The sequence below is a fragment of the Periplaneta americana genome, chromosome 16, assembly GCF_040183065.1.
Source record: "Periplaneta americana isolate PAMFEO1 chromosome 16, P.americana_PAMFEO1_priV1, whole genome shotgun sequence".
Classification (NCBI taxonomy): Eukaryota; Metazoa; Arthropoda; class Insecta; order Blattodea; family Blattidae; genus Periplaneta; species Periplaneta americana.
Genome location: NC_091132.1, coordinates 78,039,285 through 78,065,688, shown reverse-complemented (window position 1 = coordinate 78,065,688; position 26,404 = coordinate 78,039,285). Strand labels below are relative to the sequence as shown.

General features: G+C 34.3%; 2 protein-coding genes across 2 annotated transcripts in view; one reads left to right on the top strand and one right to left on the bottom strand.

Moving 5' to 3' along the window:
* Positions 1-26,404, bottom strand: part of LOC138716507 (hemocyanin-like) — a 168,594-nt gene that overhangs the window by 73,833 nt on the left and 68,357 nt on the right. The gene's annotated exons all lie outside the window — the stretch shown is intronic.
* The window catches only part of LOC138716511 (hemocyanin A chain-like), a 53,548-nt gene continuing 45,045 nt past the window's right edge, over positions 17,902-26,404 (top strand). The window contains exon 1 of the mRNA XM_069849656.1: positions 17,902-18,042. Within this exon, the coding sequence (XP_069705757.1) occupies positions 17,946-18,042 (97 nt within the window). The 5' untranslated portion in view covers positions 17,902-17,945. The remainder of the gene's footprint in view (positions 18,043-26,404) is intronic.

Below are 26,404 nucleotides of genomic sequence, written 5' to 3'. Positions count from 1 at the left end.
TGTATTCCGAAGACGGTGTCCATCATTGTCAGCACATTCTTGGAGCCTCAATGGGAGACTCCGCATTACTCGCTGGAAAACGTTTGGAGAAATTGCTGCCACTTCAGTCCTAATGTTCCGCTTCAAGTCTTGAATTGTCCTTGGTCGGTCCTGGTACACTCTACTCTTGAGATAACCCAAAGGAAGTAATCGCAAGCGTTGAGGTCGGTGGATCTTGGAGGCCATTGAACGTCCCCTCGGTGTGAGATCACTCTAGCTCCAAACATCTCTCTCAATTCGCCCATCGACGCTCTTGAGGTGTGAGCAGTTGCTCCATCCTGCTGGAACCACGTGACATCTGCAATACCCCGTTGCCTTAACTCGGGTACAAGAAATGTCTGCAGTATGTTGATGTAACGCTGTGAAGTTACAGTTACTGCTCTCCCTTCTCCGTCTTCAAAGAAATAGGGACCAATTTATCCCAAACGACGGTACCTCACACCACACAACAACCTTTTCGCTGTGTAAAGATCGTTCATGCATCTCTTGAGGATTGTCCGTCCGATGCCCAGAACCGACAGTTGTGAGTATTCACATAGCCACAAACGTGGAAATTTACCTCATTTGTCATGAGAAGCTGGTTTAGAACCTGGTCATTCACAGTAGTCAGCAGTTCATTACAGCAAACACTGCGAGTTCTTTTATCCCGCTCACTGAGTTCTTGCACCTTAACAATTTTGTATGGATGAAAGTGGAGGTCCATATGCAAAATTCTGCGTACAGAGCGATCAGAAATCCCTAGAGCACTTGCCTGTTTCACTGCCGAACGTCTAGAGGACTACGAAGAACAGCGTGACGCACTCGTTCAACATTCTCCGGGGTTCGAACAGTACGCTGTTTCCCTGGTGGTTTCTTCTTTGTGGCACAAGCCGTTTCCCGAAAGTTCCTCACCCACAACAAGATGGTTTTGCGGCTTGGAACACTGTCATTTTGATGAATGTCAAAATGCTGGCGAAATGCGCGCTGAGTCACAATAACTGAACTGTTGTTTTTAAAAAATGTCTCCACTACAAAAGCTCGATGTTGTACCGACCAGCGCTCCATTCTGACTGAAATGGTGAAAACATGTGGTCAAGGTCAGTCACTGCTGCCACTGTCCCGTCCCGCCTTCTCTCTCTCTCGCAGTCACCCCACTCCTCACTCCCCACTCCATGCACTTACGCGCAATCCTTTGAAACTGTTGTTATTTCTATTGTTGAGGCTCAAGAAATGTATTGACAGTAAATACTTTGAGTTAAACTGTAATTCTAAAATAAAATATTGAATATAAACCATTCCGTGTAGTTCTTATTTCAATAAAAACCGTCAGGTTTCTCTGCCGGACCCTGTACCTGGGATATACTCTGAAAAAGGAAAGAAGCTCAGTTAAGAATTGAATTTTTTATAAAGTTTTGGTTGTTTTCCACATCTCTGTAAAAGTGGAGCTATCTTCTATTTGCAGGGAGTCCTTCAATTGTTTGTATACATCTGAAGTCTGGTTAGCGTAGTATGTAGTTAGTCGGTGATGTATGCAATGGAGGAAGAAAGGAACTGGCCATCCTACCACATTATCTCCTGGCTTAGTTGGTTCATGGGTGGTGCCGTGTTGGTATCACTTGTTAGGTTCAGACTTGTCTTCGGACAGTTAACTAAACAACAACAATACTGATGAAGAATAACTTATCTGGAGTTGAGAATTCACAATTTTATTGTACTGTTACAACTATTTCCTATTAAAATTATAGAATACACTGACTCTCCACAAGTTTTATACAGTAGTGAAAACTATATAATTAGAGCAATTAGATGCATCAAGAATAGGAAGAGGATGAATTAAATACGTGAGAAAACAGCAAATTGCTTTAGGATAGATAAAAAAATTAATGCAGAGGTAATAGAAGAATTGAAAATAATATCAGTTAACCCTTTGATGCACGCATTTGGTAAGGAAATAAAAAATTGTGTTTGCAATGAAATTAAACTTTTATTTGTCTAAGAGAAGTGCCTCAAATTTTAAAAACTTCCATTATTTACAAAGAAAATGTGTGGTTTCATGGTAAAACTACTATGCAATACTGCAGAACGCAATGTTTTCAGACTTATTGCGAATAAAACAACAGGAAACAGTTTCTGGTTTTATTAAGGCAAAGTGCCACTTCACATGTGTTGCGTGGTAATTAGAAAGGAAAAGAATGGACCTTCTATCCTTCCACTTGTGCCAGGACACTCCAGCATATGACGTACGGCTATCACTCTCACCACATTTCATATCGCGGTCTCTTCTTTCGTCGTTTGGTAAATCAATACGCCCATGTCCAACTGTACCACATACATAGATATTTTGCTGCCTTAGAGAGATCATCAGATTCAAACTTGTGAAAAAGTTGTCAAAAACACTTTGTGATTGTCACCAACAATCTCTTCCTTGAAGCCATGATGGATAAGCTGACACAAAAATGGAACATTTTGTTGGATATGGTAAGCATAACTACCCTGTTTGCATAGTGGTTACGTTCTGAAACCACCACATTATTTCTATATTGACACCACATGTGTCGAAGAAATTCCCATCTTGTTACTGAAGTATGTTCTAAAAGATCGAAAGACAAATAATACTAAATAGAAACTTACGTAACTGTGATATTTTAGCATACAACTGAAATAAAAACACGTAGCGAGTCTTCCACACCCCAGCTATACACAACAACATCGGCCATCTTAGCGGAGCAACACAAATACAGGGAAAATAAAATTTTTCTACAGTTACTAGGGATCAGTGAAAGCAGTGCAGTAGTTTTGAAATAAAAATCACACTGTAAGTAGGTAGGAAACTCAAATTTAATAGGTGGTTATGTACTGTAACCACTGCGCTTCAAAGGGTTAAGATACAAATTATAAAACAATATGATTTCAACATGTTGACAAAATGAAAGGAAATAGACTACACACAATTTTAAAATTTTTGCGTGAAAAGAGGAAGACCTTTGAAACGACATGACATTTGGAAAATGTCAACATTATTGATCCAATTCCATGAAAGCTACATGATGATGTTGATGATGGCGACGTTGATAGTGATATCCAACTTCGATTATCGCGATTCTCTATTCACGAATCTAAATACTGATCTTGCCCACAGACTACAGCGTGTTCACAATATCTGCGTTCGTTTCGTTTGTAACATTAGAAAATTCGATCATGTAACACCGCCACTAGAACTGTTGTCTTGGAATCCACTTATAAAAAGAAGATTCTTCAAGTCCCTCTTATTACTATTTAAAATCATCCACATCTCCACACCCTATTATCTAGCATCTCACCTTTCACTACCTCGAACCAGGAACATGTATCTTCTCTCTATTCCTCTGCACAGAACATCCTTCTACTCATCATCTTTAGCATATCGATTCCACGCCTCTGGAATTCTCTCCCAGATCATGTCAGAGACTGTCCGAAAATATCAAAAATTCAAATTTAAATTAAAGAATCACATTCTAGTTCATGGAATAGCTTGTTGAACACCTATCAGGTTGCGCAACTTCGCTTAACCCATGACATATAATAAATATTGTAACTATGCTGTTGTAAAATTGACAATTATTATTATTATTATTATTATTATTATTATTATTATTATTATTATTATTATTATTAGTTATCACTATCAATATTGCTATCTCTATTTTTTTCTTGTATTAGCTCGATGAGAACTCTATAGTGTTTTTTGTCCCTGTTGACCCTCTATAGGGCTTTCATTTAATTTGTATTATTTTCATCAGTGTTTGTATTTTTCTGTATTTATGTGCACTATCTAGTAGGATGAAAAAAGGACTTATAGCCTTAATCCTGTCAGATTAAATAAATAAATAAATAAATAAATAAATAAATAAATAAATAAATAAATAAATAAATAAATAAATAATATACAGTATCTGGTCCCATTAACAGAATCACCTACAATTTTACAAATGCCTGATTTTAATTATACATTCACTGCAATTTTATATATAAAAATAAAATTATATTACCTCCACTGCCTTTTCAGAAGAAATTTTGAATAATAATTACATATTTTCGGTTTACAAAATGAGAGTTATGCGTGATGGGGCACCTTGCCACACTACTAAAAAAGGAAAACCATTCTGTCAGAATAAAACATATCTTTTTTCCTTGACCCGGAAATTCACCGGATTTGAAGTCAATAGAGAATTTGTGGGAACTGGTCAATAAACAGGTTATTATAACCGAAATCGTGGAGAGTTTGCCACGCAAAGTTGAGAATGTTATTAAAGCAAAAGGGGGTCTATAAAAATTAAGGACTTCACATTGGCTTAAATAAACAGTATGCTGTCATTTTTAACATAAAAATGTAAATGCGTAGTGTTCAAAATGTGTTCTGAAATTTAGTAGAGGTAATATAGTTTTATTTTGAAATAAAAAATTGCAGTAAATGCAGTATTAAAGTAAAGTAGACTATTTGAAAAGATGTAGGTGATTATATTAATGTGACCAGACACTGTGCAAGAATGTCATAAGTCAGCTTCAGCATTTCAAGATTTGTAGTGTATTGTTGTCAATTGTTGCAACAGTGTCAGTGTCTACTACTGGGATTGAACGTGGTTTCAACTGTACGAATTATTGAATAAAATCTATCCATATAAGAATGCTAATACTTGAAACGACAAACAATTTAATGAATGGACAACCTGTCACCGTACTTGACCTAGAAGAATGCGTTCAAACCTGGTCTCTCAACAAACCACGCCAGCGTGCCTTATGCAGTAAATCATGTAAGAATGTAAGTCTGTGGATTTGTTGATGACCCTAAATTGCTTATTTGCAGGTCTGCGGTAGGTGTCATTATTATAAGTATGACACAATATACAAAGCGGTAAATAATTTAGTGGATATGAACCCATGTTGGCAGCTGTGAAATATACCCCTGAATTAATTATTGTACCTATAACTAGTGTCATCTGTTTGCTATTCATAAGCAATTAGACAATATTCGTAGTTGTGTGAACATCAGATTACTTGAAGCGTGATAAAATGGTACTAGTTAAATCCATCATGCGTGAAAATATCACAGGTGCAAGGCAATCCATTCCATCGAATTTGAAAAATGTACCCCAGACTGTTTCCAGTAATTGACGTAAGTGCATCATTGCTGAGTGAGATTACTACGACTATTACACTCTTACTACGTCATACTACTTTTGACCAATAAAACTGTATGAAAGGACGTATTTCAACCAATCATGGCTGCTTATCGCACAATTTTATCGCGTCTCTAGCATTTGTTTAATTTTATCGCGTCCCTAGCATTTGTTTCTTTGTTTGCCAACATTTGAAACTGCGCTGGTCTGGACGCCAATATATATATATATATATATATATATATATATATATATATATATATATATATATAATTACAAACCACTCCAGTCGATGCACAGCAGTTTCAAATATGACTCGCATTGGCATTCAAGAACAAGAATTAATAAAAATCACTGATCATACCTGTGCATCTTCTGAAATCCGATTTACAAATAAATGAAGAGCACCATTCGGAAATCCTGAATAAGTTGAATAAACCATGTAGGCCTAAATCAACGAGTTCCACTTCTATTACGCACACGTTCAATATAACATCAATTGAACCACCAACCAGATTCAAATTTGAAAATTGTACATTCAATAATTATTCCTTTTAAAATTATTCATTCGGAAATTCTGAATAAGTTGAATACATCATGTAGGCCTAAATCAACGAGTTCCACTTCTATTACGCACACGTTCAATATAACATCAATTGAACCACCAACCAGATTCAAATTTGAAAATTGTACATTCAATAATTATTCCTTTTAAAATTATTCATTCGGAAATTCTGAATAAGTTGAATACATCATGTAGGCCTAAATCAACGAGATCCACTTCTATTACGCACACGTCCAATATAACATCAATTGAACCACCAACCACATTCAAATTTGAAAATTGTACATTCAATAATTATTCCTTTTAAAATTATTCATGTTTATTTTTTATGTCATCGTCGTTAATTAAAACTTTTCTAACATTTGTGTATATTAGTTAGGTTATGTTATAGCTTCTGCTGTATGTTATTATGGATAGTCACGTATCAGAGATTGTTTAATATTAAGATTTATTGAAAATCATCTGTCAAGTGACGTTGATTACTGGGATTCGGATAACTGAAGTGGAATGTTGTATTTTAATAAAAATGAAACTAAATCAACAAAGCCTTCTTGACTAGTAACATTGCCATCGTGTATAATAGATCGAGAACTTCTCGACGAGAAGGCATTGCTCACTACTGCTATCTAGCATGCATCTAGCGTAATATTTGTAATGTTGAGATGGTACAATAATACATTTGAAGACAGTTGTATTTTCGTAAGTCAATTAATATTTTATTGTATTGGAGTACTTCGTTACTTCTAATCTTTATATACTTTCTCCTAATCGTGTAATAGTCAATTAAATCCCACTCGAGTTTTGATTTTCTCTAGATAAATCAAAACGTCTAGTGAGATTACTGTTGATAATGGGTATGTATAAGGTGTTACAATGTGTGTATATATATATATATATATATATATATATATATATATATATAGGATATTTATTATACTAATTTTTATATCTGTACTTTTAGAGCCTAAATGAGATACTGAAAGAGCTTATTTTAGGCCTCTAAGACACATTTTTAGGACCTAAAAATCCGCGGTCTAATTGTCACTATCGCCACCAACTGAATACATCTTGTACATTTGCAACCTCATTTCACACTTGACAGACTTAATGATCATTCATGCCAACCTCCATTTTTTGTAACATGAGCTATGCGCCCTTTTGGATGATGTGCCTTTTTGGGGAAGACAGTTGCTGTTACACGTGCGTAATGCAGCATAGGCTAAATTTGAATTGAAGTTCCAAGAATTCTTAAGCACAAGCTTCCACAATAAGTGTATCGGCCGTGACCTTACGAAGAGCAGAGCCTCCCAAGTCCCCCGACTTCAAACCATTTTTTTTCTTTGTGAGCATTTGAAATGTTTTGTGTGTTGATAATGTTAATGAATACCAAGAACACATTGCAAGTGATTGTCAACGCATAGCAACACGCCAGGGATATTGGAACGTGTAGGCCTAAGATTATCGTTGATGCCTGCCTTATAATGAACTGTGGTCTCATTGAACACATGTTATAACTAGGCTCCGTATTCCAGCTACCTATAAACTGGAATTAAGTTGCCTGATTCAAAGTATATGTGACGCCACAGCGCAGATAATAGTACGTTCGTATACAAAATAGTTACGCATCTTCTGCCCTCTTCCTCTAGAAAGTCAAAACTGGGACGCAGCCATAGTGAATAACCTTACCGATCACTGCTCTTACTAGTCGTTTTATTTAAATAACTACATCTTTGTGGCTGGTTGAAGGTTCATTGCAGAGTGTGTAATATTGCGGAGCATAATTGAGGATATCTGAACTAATATTTTTACTGTTAATATAGACAACATTACATATAAATTGTGTAAAATAAACGTAAAAGTGACAAAAAATAGTCCACTGAAAGACACTGAATTACCAAAAGGCACAGAAAGTGTCGTAATAAAAAACAACCAGTACCAAAAAATCTAAAAATTATGAAGATATTAACTTGATGTTTAGCATGGATTTGTGTAGCCTACCATGATGTTCAATGCCAACATCCCAATTAATAAATTAAATAATCTCCATTTTAGGGAATTTCTTAAAAAAGTACATAGAAAATGAGTGGATTTTCAGTGATGAGCGAGATGCCATATCCTAATGAAACACGAAAAAATATCACACAATAGGAATATCTTGTACTACATCATGCACCAATAACGTCATGTGCTATGTTGATGTTTATTGACTTTACTGGCTTTGAGCCAGAGGCCGTTTTAGGGTCTTATACGCGCAGGATGCCCTCTCCAGCCATTATCATGTGCTATTGAAAGAATTTCTTGCAATATACAATCATTTCTAGTGACATTCGCATATGTTCAAGTTCGATAACTTACGAATGCACGTTATTATTCACTGCAAAGATCACGACGAAAATGAACATCACGGCTCAAGCATGTGTTTACTAGTATAGCTTCAGAATGTCGAGAGTTGATGTACCACACGAACACGCAGCGACGATGTGTTTGTTTATATCTTTATCCGTTGCATTATCTGTGTTCGGCGTACTATATACCCAATGTGTCTTTAACTTCAGTCTTTAGATAGCTGGAATACGAAGCCTAAGTCATAACACTCTTTTCCTCCAGTGTATATCGGATGTTACCTCAGGGAACCTGTACTGTCGAGACATAATGACATCTCATAAATTTCGGAAACGGCTTATTTCCGGACATGTCTATCAGGGATTTTTGCCATTTTCCTCTATTCACTCCTGCAGTTCGTTCATATAATTATGAAATACCCTGTATATTCACTATAGCGAATCTTCCAGTTCATTTCATCAGTACGGCGCAGTTTCACTGCTTATGAAAACACAGAAGAAGCTTAATACAACAGTCAGCTCTTAAAGAAATTAATTTATACCTCATTGCCAAAATTCAAACCCGTGATCGTTGAGTTTGGAGCCTATATTTTCATAAGTGAAATGAAAATTTAATATTTCAAGTGTAGTCGCTTGTCTGCTCAAAGTGTCCTAAATCCTAAAGGGCCCACACGACTCTAGTCAATGGACTTCGCGTCGTAGTAAGATGATGCAAGCGAACTAGTTCATTCACTCAGACAGGATTTAAAAACTCTTAGCGGAGAAAAATTTGCGAGACTGAAGCTGATGTAATAATCCGAGGTCATGGTCGCTCAAGAGTCAACAACCCCGTTGTTGAAAATAGACGCAGTTGGAACTGAAAAGCAGCACCTTGTCGAGTGCTGGCAACCGCACATATTCATAAAAATAACACTTGTGGACCACCAGCAGTGACATGCGTTTTCGTTACGTAAATTGTTTATCAAATTTACTCTGTAGTGTCCGTGTAGTCTAGTCATCGGTCTATATTACTCAGACTGTCCGCATTCGAGTTCTGCCTGGGATTTTACATTTGAAAAATCCATAGTGGCACTTGTTGCGGACAAGGTCGCAGTTGGAGTTTTTCTCGGGGTTGTCTTGTTCCTCCATTATTGCCTTTGACTTAATTCCGTTCTATTATTATGATGTACCGAGTACATACGATATTTCCGTGCAGGAATTCTGCGTTACCATTATGATAAAGGATGGACAGAATAGAGAAAAATTCTGTCCGGCATGGGGCTCGAACCCGGGTTTTCAGCTCTACGTGCCGACGATTTATCCACTAAGCCACTAGTCTCGGTGCCGGAGAGAATTTTTCTCTTTTCTATCCATCCTTCATTTTATGGTAACGCAGAATTCCTGCACGAAGATATCATATGTACTTCGGTACATCACAATAATATGATATGCGTAAATAATCACTTAGTGATTCAAGATCCCGGTCACTTAGTCACTCGTAATGAGTGCACCTCTGTACATAGTGTGCCACTGTTACATGTTCTGTGACGCAGTATATGAGGGTAGGCCACCGAAGGGAAAACTGAGAGGTAGAACTTAAACTGAGGGGATTCGATCCGGCATCGGAACTGGAATCCGGTGTGTTTTAGCGGATAAAGCGTCAGCACGTAGAACTGAAAACCCGATTCGAGTCCCGGTGCCGATGAGAATTTTTCTCTGTGCTATCCATCCTTCATTAATTCCGTTCGATCTTCATTTCATTCCCATATTCATGACATTCATTGATCACCGGTCCGTGAACTGCGGGTGGTCTGGTTTTTGGACATGTGGGATTGCCTGCATGAAGCTCAGGTGTATAGCCTTCAAATGGAATGGGTCGGAATTCGCCAAACTCAGGGTAGCACAATATTGCTTCATTCTCGCCTAAATACATAGCCCCATTCCCTCCCAAAAAAGAGATAGAATCCTCAAAATTACATTACACGTTTATCCTGTTCGTGAGTGTTATTCTGAGCGTAGTGTTCTTCAGCGACAAGGATTAGGCCTATTGGCCTGTTCCGTCTTCAAAGTTGATGCCTTCCAACCATCTTAATGTAGGTCTTCCTATATTTCCCCATTGGTGTATAATTTAGCAACAGTCGGTAGTCGATTATTTTCCATTCTTGTTATGTGTTGGTACCAATCTTGTTTTTGATTTCAAATTTTTTCTCTAAGATTAAAAATGTTTGTTCTTGTCTAATATTCTCATTTCTCTGGAGGTCTATAACAGCAACACCTCAGAGGAACTTCATTTCACACGATTCAATTGTTCTTTTTGCTGTTCGATTCAGTGGCCAGTTTTCACAGCCGTATGCCCAAATGGAACAGCTAATGTTTTGTAGAATTTAAATTGTATTGATCGTTGTGTTTTATTTCTTAGAGTTCGTCGAATAGTTCCGCACTTTTGTTGAAAGCTGCTGAGCATAGTTTAGATTTGAAATAAAAATTCGATATTTATTTTCATTTTCATACTCTCCACATTTAAATTTAACAAGGGTGAACCCTTCTCGTTAACTAGTTCATAACCGCTTCTTCATTTCACGACGCCCAGTCTCGAGACAAAGAAATTCATAGTGGAAACGATCCATATATCTACGGGGTGTTTCCGAGCTAGTATTACAAACTTTCAGGGATGATGGGGAAGGGCACATGTATAAATTTAAGGTAAGGAACCCTGGTCCGGAAATGACTAAGTCGAAAGTTACAAGCAAAAATAGTTGTGTGAAAATGAAATAATTTTATTCCTCCGTACATCTTATTTATGTGTATTTATCTGTACCTCTTACACATACTGTATTCACCTGACGTTGTTTACGTTGTCTACTTACAGTATTCCATTCAGTGCGCTGTTTGAGGTGTGGGGACAGGAAACTACACTAAAGCAATGCAGATAGCGTAATGTGTAACGGACATGGTCGGTCCTGATATACACGTCTGTAGACAGCAGTGTATGTGTACAAGTTGCAGTGTCCATTCGATCAGTCCTAGTGAAATGGAGGAGTACACGAGAGCGGAATATGCAGACCTGATTTTCGAATACGGATGAGCCAATGGGAACATTACACAAGCCCACAGATTGTATCGGTACAAGTACTCACGTAGGAGACATCCGGCCCATACTATCTTTCTACGACTGTTTCAAAGGTTAAGGGAAGGAGAGCAAGTGGTGCGAAATTTCAACACAACTATTTTTGCTTATAACTTTCGACTCAGTCATTTCCGGACCAGGGTTCCTTACCTCAAATTGATACATGTGCCCTTCCCCATCATCCCTGAAAGTTTGTAACACCAGCCCGGAAACACCCTGTATATGACATCATTAAACAGTTTGATATTCCAATGAATAGCAATAATATGTCATTAAAGAGCATTAAATTCATTAGTAAATTAGTATCATAGTTAAGTATTTTTAGATAGATTTATTCAGCAATATTATACATACAGATGCACTACACTATCAGAATTTGCTCTTAAATCCAATGCACGGGTAGTTTGTTGGTTGATTATATAACTTTGCTAATGAATTCATGATTTCATTTTGTTTACTATAAATGTTTTCATGAACCATAAGTTCTATATTGTTAATTATTAAATCTATATCAATAATTAATGATAGTATTAGAATAATAATGATTATGATTACTAATATTTTTGTTGATATATAAAATATTTTGTTTGAGGCTAGTCTTGTGACATAAATAAATAATACTAATATTCCTCCTGTTTTGACCGTACGTGCTTAGCCGGTTTCTCCAAGCTTTTAATTTCGTTAATTTTTTAGTGGTTCATTAAATTATTTCTATAGAACATTAAGCATCTAACGAACGAGTAAAGCTATCAATAGTTTAGTAATTCCATTTTCAAATTGTTAATAGTTTACTAGTTTCAATACAAAATGGTGGAACGTTTCGACGCAAAATTGTTACATCTGGAACTGCTCGAAAACCTAGAGCTTGATGGAGGTAATGTTAGCCATTTAAGAAACGACCATTTTGAAAATTTGAATATGACAAACTTTCACGAAAGATACCGCGTCACTTAGATTGTGATACTCAAAATTTTAGAAGAAACTGATCATAGGTTAGAATATCATAAGAATGGCTGAGAAAAAGCTGAAACTAGCCAAGTAGGTGTTATATATCAGAATATGGACAGATGGCAGGCTTATGTGACGGCGACATTGAACCTCCGGGTTCCTTAAAAGACATATGTAAGTAACATCATAGTTATTGGAATTGTTTATATAAATAAACGACATCAGAAAATGCTACGATGCATGTAACCTTCTAAAATATAAAAATGAAAGGGGAATGGCTTAGTCGACATAGTCCAATAAGTAGGCTTATAATAGGTTATGCATTCCATTTAATCTTTGCCGTAATAGAAATAGCCTATAACCTGGGTCATGAATGAACAAATGAAGTTCTTTAAGTGACGAATGCATTGCGGGTGGCATAGAAGCAAGTCCCGTAAGGGACAATGTTTAACTTCTATTAACAATTTTCCTCGAGTGGTATAGGCCTATACATAGAAAAAACATTGTCCTGTAAAAGTTCTATATGAAATAAAAATCAGGGGAAGTCATGCGCCAGTCCCGTAAGGTTTTTAACTTTAGGCCTAAACTGTAGCCCTATTACCTCGGTTAAATGATATTATAACTTCCCGTCCTACTTACAAACTGCGGTCTACGTTTAAATTAATTTTACTTGTATTAACTTGCACTTATGATGTGGTTAAAATTGTGTTTCTATTACTTATAAGACATCATTAACTTGCGTTCGTTAACTTATAATGTTATTGTTAACGATAATAATATAACGTTGAAAATCTTTACACTTGTAGTGCGATGTTTAGCTTTAAATAAATAAGTTTATGTATTGCAATAAGCCACTACAAAGACATGTTCTCAGATAGCTAGTTCACGTTAATCTAAACCACTGACAAGGAACTGAATTTTATTTCCCTTCTTACTATTAGACGACTTAACCTTTGCGAATTGTTTCATAGCAAACTTTATTTTTGTGTCTATCTGAATCTTGCTTAATAATTTTATACAAATATAAAATATATCGATGGGCTACATCTTTCTTTCATTGTTGGTACTACAGACTATTGCAGACCTTATCCGTCCCTGCAATGCGCTTCCATTCATTCTTATCTTCCGCCTCCCTTTCGACCCCCTTACTCCCAGTATCTTCAGATCTTGTTCAATACTATCCAGCTACCAGATGTCAGGACGTCCGGCTCTTCTGTTACCATCTATTGTTGTTAGTGAAACTTTTCGACGTGGCTCTGTCTCCTTTACTCTGTATGACTGTCGCAGTCCTCTAATTTATGAGACTTGGATGGTCTATGTCTATAGTCGTCTTGAGTGGCGCAGTTGGTATAGCGCTAGCCTTCTGTGCCCGAGGTAGAGGGTTCGATCCCGCCCCAGGTCGGTAGCATTTAAGAGTGCTTAAATGCGACAGGCTCATGTCACTAGATTTAGTGCATGAAAAAGAACTCCTGCAGGACAAAATTCCGGCACACCGGCGACGCTGATATAAGTCGGCAGTTGCGAGTGTCGTTAAACAAACCATATTTTTTTACTATGTATATATAAAGGCATGACTTGAACTTTGTATGAAAAGTTTCGCATGAATTGTTTCCCGGAAGTGCAGTTTTTCAGCGATATAAACTGGTATAAATATTGTAATTTCAGGTATAAAATTGTCACAAAAGCAGTCACAAGAAAATAAACGAAATTAAAACTTTATAAAATATCAACGATATTAACACTTTTTTATGGATGATGGGTGCAGATAATAAAAGAAGAGTGCAGGCTGCTGAATTTAAATTCCTAAGAAATGTGAACAGAAGTACAGTAAGATTATTTAGTCCTGACAGTCGCCGACGAGCTGCGCCTAGGTTAGGCGAGTCCATTTAGTTACGCCAAGGGGTGTTTGGGTTATACACTCGCTTGCCTTCGGAGCGATCGGATGTCATGCGTGTGGTTGAGCGGTATGTTTCCAGTACAATTAATCTCTACTGCATTCCTTTACTGACCGCTCGCCCTTATCTCTACTCGGGAACTCTCCCCACTCCTCCTATTACTTTCCCTCTTTCGCGTTGCTGAGCTGTCAGGACTAAATAATCGTTCTGTAATATCATGAACTGAATACGGAACTTTAAAATAAGAGAAGATTTGGAGATACGAAGTATGAAGGATGAAATCTACGATTATAAACATAAATTGATGACAGCACATAGCCCAAGTTAGCCCTGCATTTTAGTCCTAGAGTAAAACGTGAGGTTGAAGACCCTGGAAGAGATGGACACCCGCTGAGACATCGCCGGAACAGGCTGACATGGCCTAATCCATGAGGTTGATAATGATGATCATGGTCATGATGATAAGCAGTCACAAAATTGAACTAATATATCTGAAAGACCTATATTCTGCCCATCTCAAAACTGTTGCTGAATTTGAAATATTGCTATACACAGTACAATACGAGCAATATTTCCGAATGCTAATTTGATCTTACATGCTTAATATTGGAACGTGTTTATTGAAACTGGCTGGAAGAGAACTGAACTTTAGAACAGGAAGGAAGAGTGCTGTTTACATTTTCAATTAAAATATGACCGGGAAGGAAGTTGGTTCTTATTACCTTTGGGCCTTATTCAACAGGGAAGGCAAGTGCCTGTGGAAACAGACTACTGGAGGTACCTGACACAGCTAGCACAACAGATCAACAATAGTCGCAACACCGGTTCATAATGAGCTCCCTCTCCCGAATAAAAAATCATTATCCAAATTTAAGAAAAAATGATTTCATTTTCTATCCATCTAATAATAAGCCCCAACCGATAGCTCAATGAGTTATTTAATTGACTGTATTTGTTACTTGGCTATTTAACGACGCTGTATCAACTATTAGATTATTTAACATCGTTGGGATTGAAGGATCGGTGGAGCGGAGAAAAATTATCTCCGGCAGGCACCGGGATTCGAACACGGGTTTTCAGCTCTACGTGCTAACACTCTATCCACTAAGCCACACCGGATTCCATTTCTGGTGCCGGATTGAATCCTCTCAATTTAAGCTCCACCTCTTAGTTTCCCCTCTAGTGGCCAACCCTCATGCACTGTATCACAGATGTGTGATCGTAGCACAATGTCCAACATACTAATGTACAGAGGTGCACTCATTACGAGTGACTAAGTGGATGGGATCCGACGAAATGAGCGCCGTCTTAAATCACTAAGTGATTATATACGCATATCACATTATAGCGATGTACCGAAGTACATATGATATTTCCATGCAGGAATTCTGCGTTTTCATATGATAAAGGATCGGTGGAGCGGAGAAAAATTCTCTCCGGCACCGGGATTCGAACTCGAGTTTTCAGCTCTACGTGCTGACGCTCTATCCACTAAGCCACATCGGATTCCAATTCCGACGTCGGATTAAATCCTCTCACACATCTGTGACACAGTGCATGAGGGTTGGCCATTAAAGTGAAACTAAGAGAGGGAGCTTAAACTGAGAGGATTCAATCCGGCATCGGAATTGGAATCCTGTGTGGCTTAGTGGATAGACCATCAGCACGTAAAGCTGAAAACTCGGGTTCGAATCCCAGTGCCAGAGAAAAATTTTTTCCGCTCAACCCGCCTTCATTTTATTTATTTATTTATTTATTTATTTATTTAATTATTTTTATTTTTTATCATCATATGATAAAGCAGAATTCCTGCACGGAAATATCATATGTACTTCGGTACATCGCAATAATCATTGGAATTGGTGATAGCGAGATGTTATTTGGCGAGAGGAGAAAATCTCGGAAAAACCTAACTAAGTAATCAGCCCAAGAGGGAATCGAACCCACACCCGAGAGCAACTCCGGATCTGCAGATAAGTGCCTTATCGGACTGAACTACGCCGGTGGCTGATTGTATTATTATTATTATTATTATTATTATTATTATTATTATTATTATTATTATTATCATGCAATTCAATTGAACATATTATGAGAACATATGTATTTCCATTATGACAATATCTAAGAGTGTGACATTCGTATATTCTTAAAATGGCCCACATTATACGTAACTATTAATTACTGTTGCACACATGATCTATACGCGATTCTGATCTTAAAGGCCACAGAATAAATTTCAAAGTATAAAGATAATAAAGATTACATCGATATGAATTTCGGAATGAAACAATTTTCAATACTTCAACTACTTTGAAATGCAATACTTCTACAATCCGCCCTCTTCCTTATCGCAATCAATGTCATCACCATCTTCACCACATTTTATCTCTTCATTTTCTTCAATCCTTCTGCTTCTTCATCTCTATATGCCTCTTTTCTCACATGATTGGAATCTAATGCTGTTTCTTGTTATGTCATTAATTACTTTTAATATATCTTATAAATTATTAATACGAGCACCATAGTTGACGTGTTCATCCTTGTGACAGATACTGCTACGAAAGAGGACTGTTACAAACGTTAGTTGTTTCACCTTGGGGAACGGAAACTAATGCAATCCAGAAGTGAGATTCAAATTGTCATGGAAACCAGCATCAGAGCGAGGAATTCCACATAACACAATTATATACGTGCTTACAGTAGACAGAAGCAATCTGGGGCTTTCTGCGTCATAATATATAATTGCTTTTCAGAAAGAATATTACCATACATTACATAATAATTTATGAGCTCGTAAATATTACCATTTATATTGTTATTATCGGAAAAATATATTCTCCATGGACTAATATAGTCACCATACAGGTACAGATTTGCTTATCGGGCGGAACATGAAGCATCCCTAAGCACTTTAGCCCAGTTTGGCTTTTTCTGCACTCCGTGATGGGATCGGTTGCGTGGAGATTGTACAGTCTGACCAGTTTGGTTATGGATAATATTAACTTATTATTATAAAGCTAATATGATAGTAGGAAAAATTTCTTGCTAGTTATATTATGATTAAAAAACGGGAGTTTTCGTATATATAATCAACAATGTATAATCTGAAAGGACAAATGAAAATCGTAGATGATTAAAATGCATACCACAAATCAACAGCGGCCACAATCTATTCTTTTGTATGCTATTTGAGAGTGTTAAAAGAGTTCAAAGGGAATTTCGACGTGACTATGGTATACGTAATGCACCTAAATACGATTCCATAATGTTGTGGTATCGAACATTTGTAGAAACAAGTTCTATGTTAAAAAATAAATAAATAAATAAATAAATAAATAAATAAATAAATAAATAAATAAATAAATAAATAAATAAATAAATAAATAAAAGAAACATGCAGAAGGTCTCAGGCGAAACCCAGTACGAGAAGCAGCTATCTCTTGGCTTGGTCCCCAAACTTCTCAGATCTAATCTCTCCTGTCTTCTTCGTGTAGAGTTTTTTTTAAAGACATTGTCTATTCACAGAAACCCACATGGACACATACATAATACAAAAATTTGGAAGTGAAATAATTAATTTCTTATTTATTTAGTTTTTAATAGTCAACATAGCTTACACGATAACACGTTGTACTAGAGATAGTAACCTACTAGAAAGCATTCGCACTCTGTTATGAGATGAGACACAATATCGCGCTAGTGTGAACAGGACGGAGCGCTCCAGCTTGAATGAGGCGCTATCAGTGTCGTGCGCAACAGTAGGCCAATCAATTGTTAGAGCATCCCGTGGAATCTGCACACAGTCCCGAGATATAGGTGGGGGAAAGTTTGCGGTGGGGATGCCTATTCGCACGACACTATTGAGGGGGCTCGATCATTAATAAATACGTGAATTCTGAAAGGGGATCGATAATGTGTGGTGGGGCAACCAACATGAAGTGGCAATTGGTGACCTTCTTGGGGGTGGCACTGTGCTACCTGGCTAGCGCCAAGCTCAGCGAAGTACCAGGTGAGACCTGTTGCATTTTGACAATGCTATAACATTTTAAAATTTAATTTAATATTACAATTAATTTTCATATTAACAATCAATTTTCATATTGATATTTAATTTTAAATTTCAAAATTCAAAATATAACATAGTAAAATAAAAGTAACTTATGTTTAATAATAATAATAATAATAATAATTTGCGATTAAACATAGCTGTGAACTATATTTTCACAAAATGAAAAAGATTATAAATTAAAAATATTTAATTCTTTACTACAGCACGATAGGATGGACCAACTGTCTATAAGAGCTATAGGAATAACAATAATAATTGCATTTTTATGTCAGAAACTTTCAATACTATAAATTCAACATATCGTGTGTTTTTCTGAATATAGGACATAGAAATTTGACATTTACATAAGAAGCCTATGTATAAAACCAATGAATCAGTGGGCCATGTTTAGAAATTAGCAGGCTTTGACAATTTGTAAAACAAGAGAATATCAAGCTTTAATTTTGTAACTGTAAATGATGTTCTATTGTTTTACTAGTTGTCAAAGTGGCTAATTTCTAAACATGGTCCACTGATTAAGTTATTTCTTCATTGTTTTTTTATATATATGTTAATATTATAGCAATGTTAAATTCCTATATCTTATTACCCAGAAAACACACGATATAAATTTTTTATTATAACTCACTTTTCTTTAAAAATTATTACACAAATTTATATAGACTAGGCTACTCAGTTCATCTTATTATCTTCAAGATTGAGGCTATTAAACTGTTCTATTTTTCGTTTCTTCCTCGGTCTATCTAAATCCCGTTTCCATTTGGAGCGCATCTCATAGCTGCTGCCGTAGTGTATTTTCTGGCATCCTTTTTACATGTTCACTCCATCTTCTGTCTTTTGACGTTATTTTATCTAATACTGATTCCACCGGTATTTATTGTATCACTTCCACAATTATTTTTCTCATCTCTTTTTTGACTTTGTATAAACTACTCAGGCTTTCAACTATAATAAAGGACTATGCCTGAATCTCTGGTAGTGTTGGATTAATAAGAGATTTTTTTTTTCAAGGTAGAATATTAAGCTATAAATATTTTTCCACTCATATTATTTGGCTTAAATTAAATCTTTTGAAGACATTCAGCTATAAATATAGTACTGTTCGATAGTGCAAATCTTTCAAGATAAATATTTTAGATTTTTATTTTTAATAAAAGAATATTTTGGACCGAAGATAATAGCAGAAGGTATTAAAATCGATAGTTCTTCTTGAGAATTTGTTACGATTATACTGTGCGAGAGAAGGACCGGTTTTGTGCAGAAACTTGTCTACCAACATTCCCTTAATACGTTGACACAAAAAACCAATCTTCCTCTTGCTCAGTAAAATTGTAATAAATTCTCAAAAACAACTGTCACAACATTAGTCACATCACAATATTACCAACTTTTACCCTATATATTACTTGTAAATTAACTTTTCTTTCATTTGTGAATTTACAAACATTCTGGATATCTAATTTGTATCAATATTGAAATTAAATTTAAACAAAGATAACTTATACTGAGACAAAAGATGGTGTAATATTCTTACTAAAAGCATAAAAAAATTATGATATATTAAATAAATTTGCAAAATTGCTTAAAATACTAACAAAATAAATGCATTTATGCATGTTTAACTGTCAAAGAGATCATTAAAATATACATCTTAATCTACTTGAGTTACTTTAGTTTCCTTTCATATCCATATAGCACATTCAATGTCCACAGCCTTAGTAAAAAACTACTGATAGTTATATACACAAGAGAAACATTGTTAAGAGAAAAAAGACGACTATATTTACTTTTATTTCAAGAAAAATTACACAATTGAAAAGGAAATCTGTGTACACTACACGCGATATTGAGCAATACAAAATGTTGGAATCATTTTCCAAAAATTTAGAAAGTCTAGATCTTTGTGTCAATTGCTACTGAGTTTCTGTAAATGTGTATCACAGTAAGTAACAGAGTGCGTTGACCTACTGTATGTAGCAAGTCAAGCTCAGCATTATCTGTTCTTAGGTCAAGTGCACAACACTCATGTCTGACAGATGACTGCCGAACCTACCGCAAGACGAACCCTAGTTCAGAAGATATCAGCCACAGCATGGCTACCGAACCGTTACTCCATCTTTTGTTTTAATAGATATTTAGATGTTTTAGTTTCTAGGTACAATATTTAAATCTAAACAAAGTAATTGCAGTTATAAAGCGAGAGTTAACTGTGGTAGAGAAGTAACTTTAAAATAACTTATTGAAAACGTGGTTTGTTACATTGTTTTAAGTTGTAAGTTTATCATTATGCACTTTAAAAATTGATGCCTTTAACTCATATGTCAATAATCTTGTAAGAAATACAGTAAATGAAAAGGAACACATATCCAGCCGGTATGCACGAAGATAAACCTTTATTCCTTATCAGTCATCGAACTGCAAACTGTTGCATTTGTAACTGGACTGAGTCATTACCATTATCACATAAGTTTATAGTTAGTAATTTTAATAATTACTTATATTAACGTAAAATTGTCCTTATGAATTCCTCGCACTAAAGATCCCAATTATCTTTGAAATGTTACAGTATAGAAATACTTAAAATTATTGATTAATAAAGAAGCCCTTTCTGCAATACAACAAAATTATTACTTATTTTTTCAGTGATCATCAGTACAGTCTCTAACTTGAAACTGATCGTAAAAATATGAAAGAAATAAACTTATAGTTTATACTCGTTACGAAAATACAATTACATTTGTGTTGTACCTATAAGACTAGAATAATTTCTTCATAGTATTAAAAAATATATAGGGTAAAGGTTGGTAATATTGTGATACGAGTAATATTGCGAAAGTTATTTTTGAGAATTTATTACAATTTTACTGAGCTATAGAAGGACCGGTTTTTTGCAGAAACTTGTCCATGAACATTCCCTTAATACGTTGACACAAAAAACCGATCTTCCCCTCACTCAATAAAATTGTAATAAATTCTCAAAAATAACTATCACAATATTACCCATCTCACAATATTACCAACATTTACCCTAACATAAATTAATTAACACTTAACATTTAAAGCATTAGATAGTGTCTCTGTGTTATAGTAACTGAACTGGTCGTATTTGTAAGTATGATCATCTCAGATAGCATTCAATATTTCTTCTGAAGAAGTAAAAGTTATCGACGTAGAAATTCATTTTATTTTACACAGTGTTTAAAATTTAAACATCAGACCAATAACATTGGCAGACTGAATTCTAGAAAACATAAATTTCTGAATTTTGAAGAACAGTAAGTGGTGTATAACTTATGAAAAAAGAGATAACAAACTTCTGATTAAAACTGAACATTTTAAATCGTGCCCATAAAAAATGAATCAGATACACTACATATTATTATAACAGTGAAACATAAATATATATAACAATTAAAATGTATATCAAATTAAAATATTAGGATTTAAAATAAAGGTGATAATTCAAAATGTTCAAAGAATCTATAATAATATTTTTTACATAGCAGTATTACCATGAATGTTCAAACATAACTTAGTTTTGTGATGAAGCGCTGAATCTTTTGTAACTTAAATTTGAAATTAATATTAATGGCGAAAATAAATCACACACAGTTTATCTCAGATAATCTTATATGCAGATAATAGAAGTGTGATTATCTCAAGTGAACGAGAATTCATTATTCATTCATTCATTTAGTGTTCTGCCCAAGGGCAGGTATTTCACTTCAAACCCAGTTTTCTCCAGTCTTTCCCATTTTATACCTTCTTCTTTGTTTCCTCATATGATCCATATACCTTAACGTCGTATATTGAACGAGAATATGATTATTTTACAAATACTTCTAATACAGTGTTAAGTCAAGTGAATGATTGGTTTAGTACAAATAAAGTAGCACTTAATTTTGATAAAACAAGTGTAACAGAATTTGATGCTCTGATTTCCTACTTATTAGATTAAATTGAACTGATCTCAAAGAATATTTATAACGAAGTTTCTATGTTTGTAATTATTGGGCAGTCACTTGAACTGAACAACAAAAATATAGCTAGTATATTTTATTCCTGAATTGAACTCTGCCTCTCATACATTAAGATCCATAACTCCTATTGCGATATAAATGTCCTAAAAATGGCATACTTTGCATTTGCATACTTTTATTCTATAATGAAATGTGGATTAACATTTCGAGGTAACTTATCTGAAGATAAACTTCTTTTTTTTTTTTTTTTACAAAATATAACCTTAAGAATAATGACAGGTGTATATAAAATGACACCATGTAAAAAAAAATTGCAAAATTTAGAAATATCGAACTTAACTTTTAAGAACAATCTTTCCCTGATAGTATTTCATTTTAAAAACCAAGAATGCAGTGCTATTCAAAATATTTATAATTTTAATAAAAGACTTCATCTGCCCTCAGTTTTTTACAAGCTTAAACTGTACAATTTAAATTAAAACTTCCACAGTATCAAAGTAATTATTTCTGGAGCGTCGATTACTTTCCTCTTGGATGTTTTTCAACAATCGTTCCTGTATATATTACAATTTTTCTTAACGGAATCTCTCGTCTGTCATTTTTATTGTGAGCTATTCATTTTTCAATTACTGTTTCTTAAATTTAAAATCTATTCTAATAACTTCATCATCATCATTATCATCATCAAATTCATGGATTAGGATTTTCGACGTGTACCGCCTTCTCAAAGAAACTGGTCCATCCATCTCTTCATAGGTCTTTCTCTCTCTCACCTCCCTTTAGGCTCATATTGTAACATCTTTTTGGGAATGCGGGAATCTGGCATCCGTGACATATGATCATAATAATTTTCTTGATATCCTTTTATTTTATTATTTGAATTAAATATGTTCGATTCTTCTAATATTGCCTCATTATATTGAATATCTGACCTTGAATATCAGCAAGCGTCCTCAAGAATCTCATTTCTGATACTTCTAATTTATACACATTTTATTTTATTACACAGAAGATTAATAAAAATTTGTCTAACCAAAAATATGGATTACCCAACACATATAATTTCTACAGATTTTAAAGTATGAACTATTGAAAAAAATTATAAATATAGTTTACTAACTTACTACCACAGAAAACAAATAAAACTTAAATCTAATCGACATGAATATCGTAGTCGAAGACAAAAGTCTACTTTCCCATTAATTGAGCCTAAATGTCATACAAGTGCAGCTCTTAAACATAGTGCTAGTTTCGGCCCAAGACTTTATACAGTAATAAAATTACAAACCATTTTCCAAATATATACATCTTAATTACGCAACTTTTAACACTATATCACTTTCGAAAACTTATTATGTGTCTTTCACGTGTTAAATTTTATGTTACCTTGTTAACATGTTTCGGCCTGCTATTGGCCATCATCAGAACTGGTTGTTCATTTTCCAAATTTGAAATATTTTAAAATTGAAACTTTTAAAAAATAAATTTATAAAATTATGATATATAATATTAGCAAATGTGTGTATTTTTCACCTTTTATTTCTGTTGACTATATTCACGTTTTTATTGAATATCACTGGCTTCTGTTTCATTGTCAATTTATATTAAATGTGTTTTTTTTTGCATCTTTTCTCTTTCTTCTTCTTTTTTTTTTTGCTCTTGTGTGTTATTTATCTTTTCATTTAAGTTAATTACTATATTTAGTAAACTGTCTTTGTAAATTTTATGTTATATTATTGGCCAAGACCACACCGTACACGAGCCTGGCTCTTAGGGTAGTAGGCATTGCTAGAAACAAAAAAAAACACATTTAATATAAATTGACAATGAAACAGAAGCCAGTGATATTCAATAAAAACGTGAATATAGTCAACAGAAATTTACTTTGTATTCACTTTTCTAGCTAAATAAATAAATACAAATATTATTTTTATATTTTTTTAAGAACCCAGCATTCCGAGCCATAAAGAAGAGTTAGAACTGCTAAGACTTTATAAAATTTTAAAATCGTATCTTTTCGTGTTTTATTTAAAAGGATCCTTATAATTGTACCGCATATTTGACAATTTCTTTGTAGGTGTAGTTCCCTTGTGTTGCCGATTTCACAACCTAAATATTTAAAGTTGAAAAATTCGTAACTTCATTTATGACTATTTTTCCTTCTGTCGTCTTCTAATGTTTATAGAAATCTCTTTTCTGTGATTTATATTTTATTTACTTTTTTTCTATATTTTTGTTCACGTTTCAGTAGTGTATAAAATTCCTTGTTTGCATTTCGTTTCTGGGACAAAGCAAAAATGAAAAGAAACAGAATAACTGATTATTTTTATATAAGTTAAGTTAGATTAAAAAAACAATGTAACTGGATGCAATGTAGTAGCTACATAAATTAACATTACTGACATTAACAGTTACGTTTTATATTTCTGCTAAGAAAGTTGGGTGTAGTTTTAATATTGAAACATTTATATTTCTTTAAACTTTAAAATTCACTGAAAAATAGATAAGAATAAAGTAAGCGTTTAATACTGAACACCGAGATATTCTGTATCGCCCCTCTCTTTCATATTCTGCAGCTGAGAATCCAATTCTAAGTTTCTTAATAACAGCAAGAGTTTTTATTATTTATTCTATTTTAATGGAAAACGTAATACCTTCATAGCAGATTGTCCAATTAGCTATAAGTTTTGCATACTTTTCCACAAGATTGCATTACTTTAACTGAATTCCAATACAAAGTTCACAAAGTAGAAATTAAATACTATATTAAATTTTTGTAGTCGCGTGGGGGTCATGTTGATCCCCTGTGGTATATCTTGGTTTGTATAATTTTTACGAAGTTGCCTACATTGTCCAGCTTAGCAGTACATTCCTAAAACTGTCTGTAATATGATCACACGGTAACTTCCATTCTATCATTATTAATTATCGTGTTAAATCTAATTTACGCTGAGGTTCTACTGATCCTCATGCAACTACTAATGTCACAATTTGGTCCGAAAGTAGCGCTGTGTTAATTTTGTGGTTTATGTACACGAAAAATCTTACTCAAGAACATTATGGCTAGTAATCAACCATACTAGCTAGCAAGTTTACGTAGAATCAAGATTTATACATTTTAATTCATATTTTTGTTTTGGAGGCCAGTTTGTTCCACAACCGAGTACAAATGTCAGAATTTAGTTGGCGTGTACTAAGTGTTAAGGGAACACTGTACTGAAATTTTCGAGTTCCATATTTTTAAGGGTTCATAATAGTGAAATCAATAATTTCCATACTTATAAAGCTATATTCGCCAAATTTTGATCACTGGTATATCCGGTATATACAAAATTTCATCCGCCTATGATAAATGGTTTGCATTTTATAATATTTGATTTAAATGTAGAATCGTTTTATTACAAAACGTCCCTTTCGCCACAATTTATATTATTCTTAACTGATACTCACTTATAATGGAAGAATAAATATTAATAATTATAAAAGTTTGTTCCAATATATATAAAGAATCATATAAGTGAATACTAATTAAAATAACGTAAATTGTAGCACAAGGTACTTCTTACAAAAAGCGATACATTATTTTATTAAGGTAACCAATGTAAATCACTTATCAAAGATGGATGAAATTTTGTACATTGTCTTATTATTAACCACATACACCAGTTTTGTGAATTTAGGTTTAAAAGCATGGAAGTTACTAATTTCGGTATAGTACTCTTAAAATAACTTTCTACTTCTATCTGGATAAGAAGATTGTATTGAGATTGTAATAAACTCACAGTTTTTAGCAAGTTAATTTCAGTTCAACCTACAGAAGTAATTGCAAGGTTTAATTCAAAATCAGCTTAAATCTCAACATATAATTTTGTTCTTTTTATGTTGGAAATTATGTTAAAATACTCTAACGTTTTAAAAATAAGAAAACTGTGAAAAACAACAGCTGTTATTTGTTGCTCTGCCAGAAGTTAAAGAAAAAATCATTATTATGGTTTATTTAACGAGCTCTTAACTACAGAGGTTATATCAGCGTCGCCGGTGTGCCGGAATTTTGTCCCGTAGAGTTTTTTTTACATGCCAGTAAATCTACTGACATAAACCTGTCGCATTTAAACAGACTTAAATGCTATCGACCTGGGGCGGGATCGAACTCGCAACCTCGAGGATAGAAGGCCAGCGCTATACCGACTACTCTACCCAGACCGACAGAAGTGAAAGATTTGAACTATGAAACCGAATACAATATTCTGACGAGTGAATTTTCTATTCCGTGAATATTGTATGAATCCCATTTAAAATATCTTATTTACATTAAAATATAA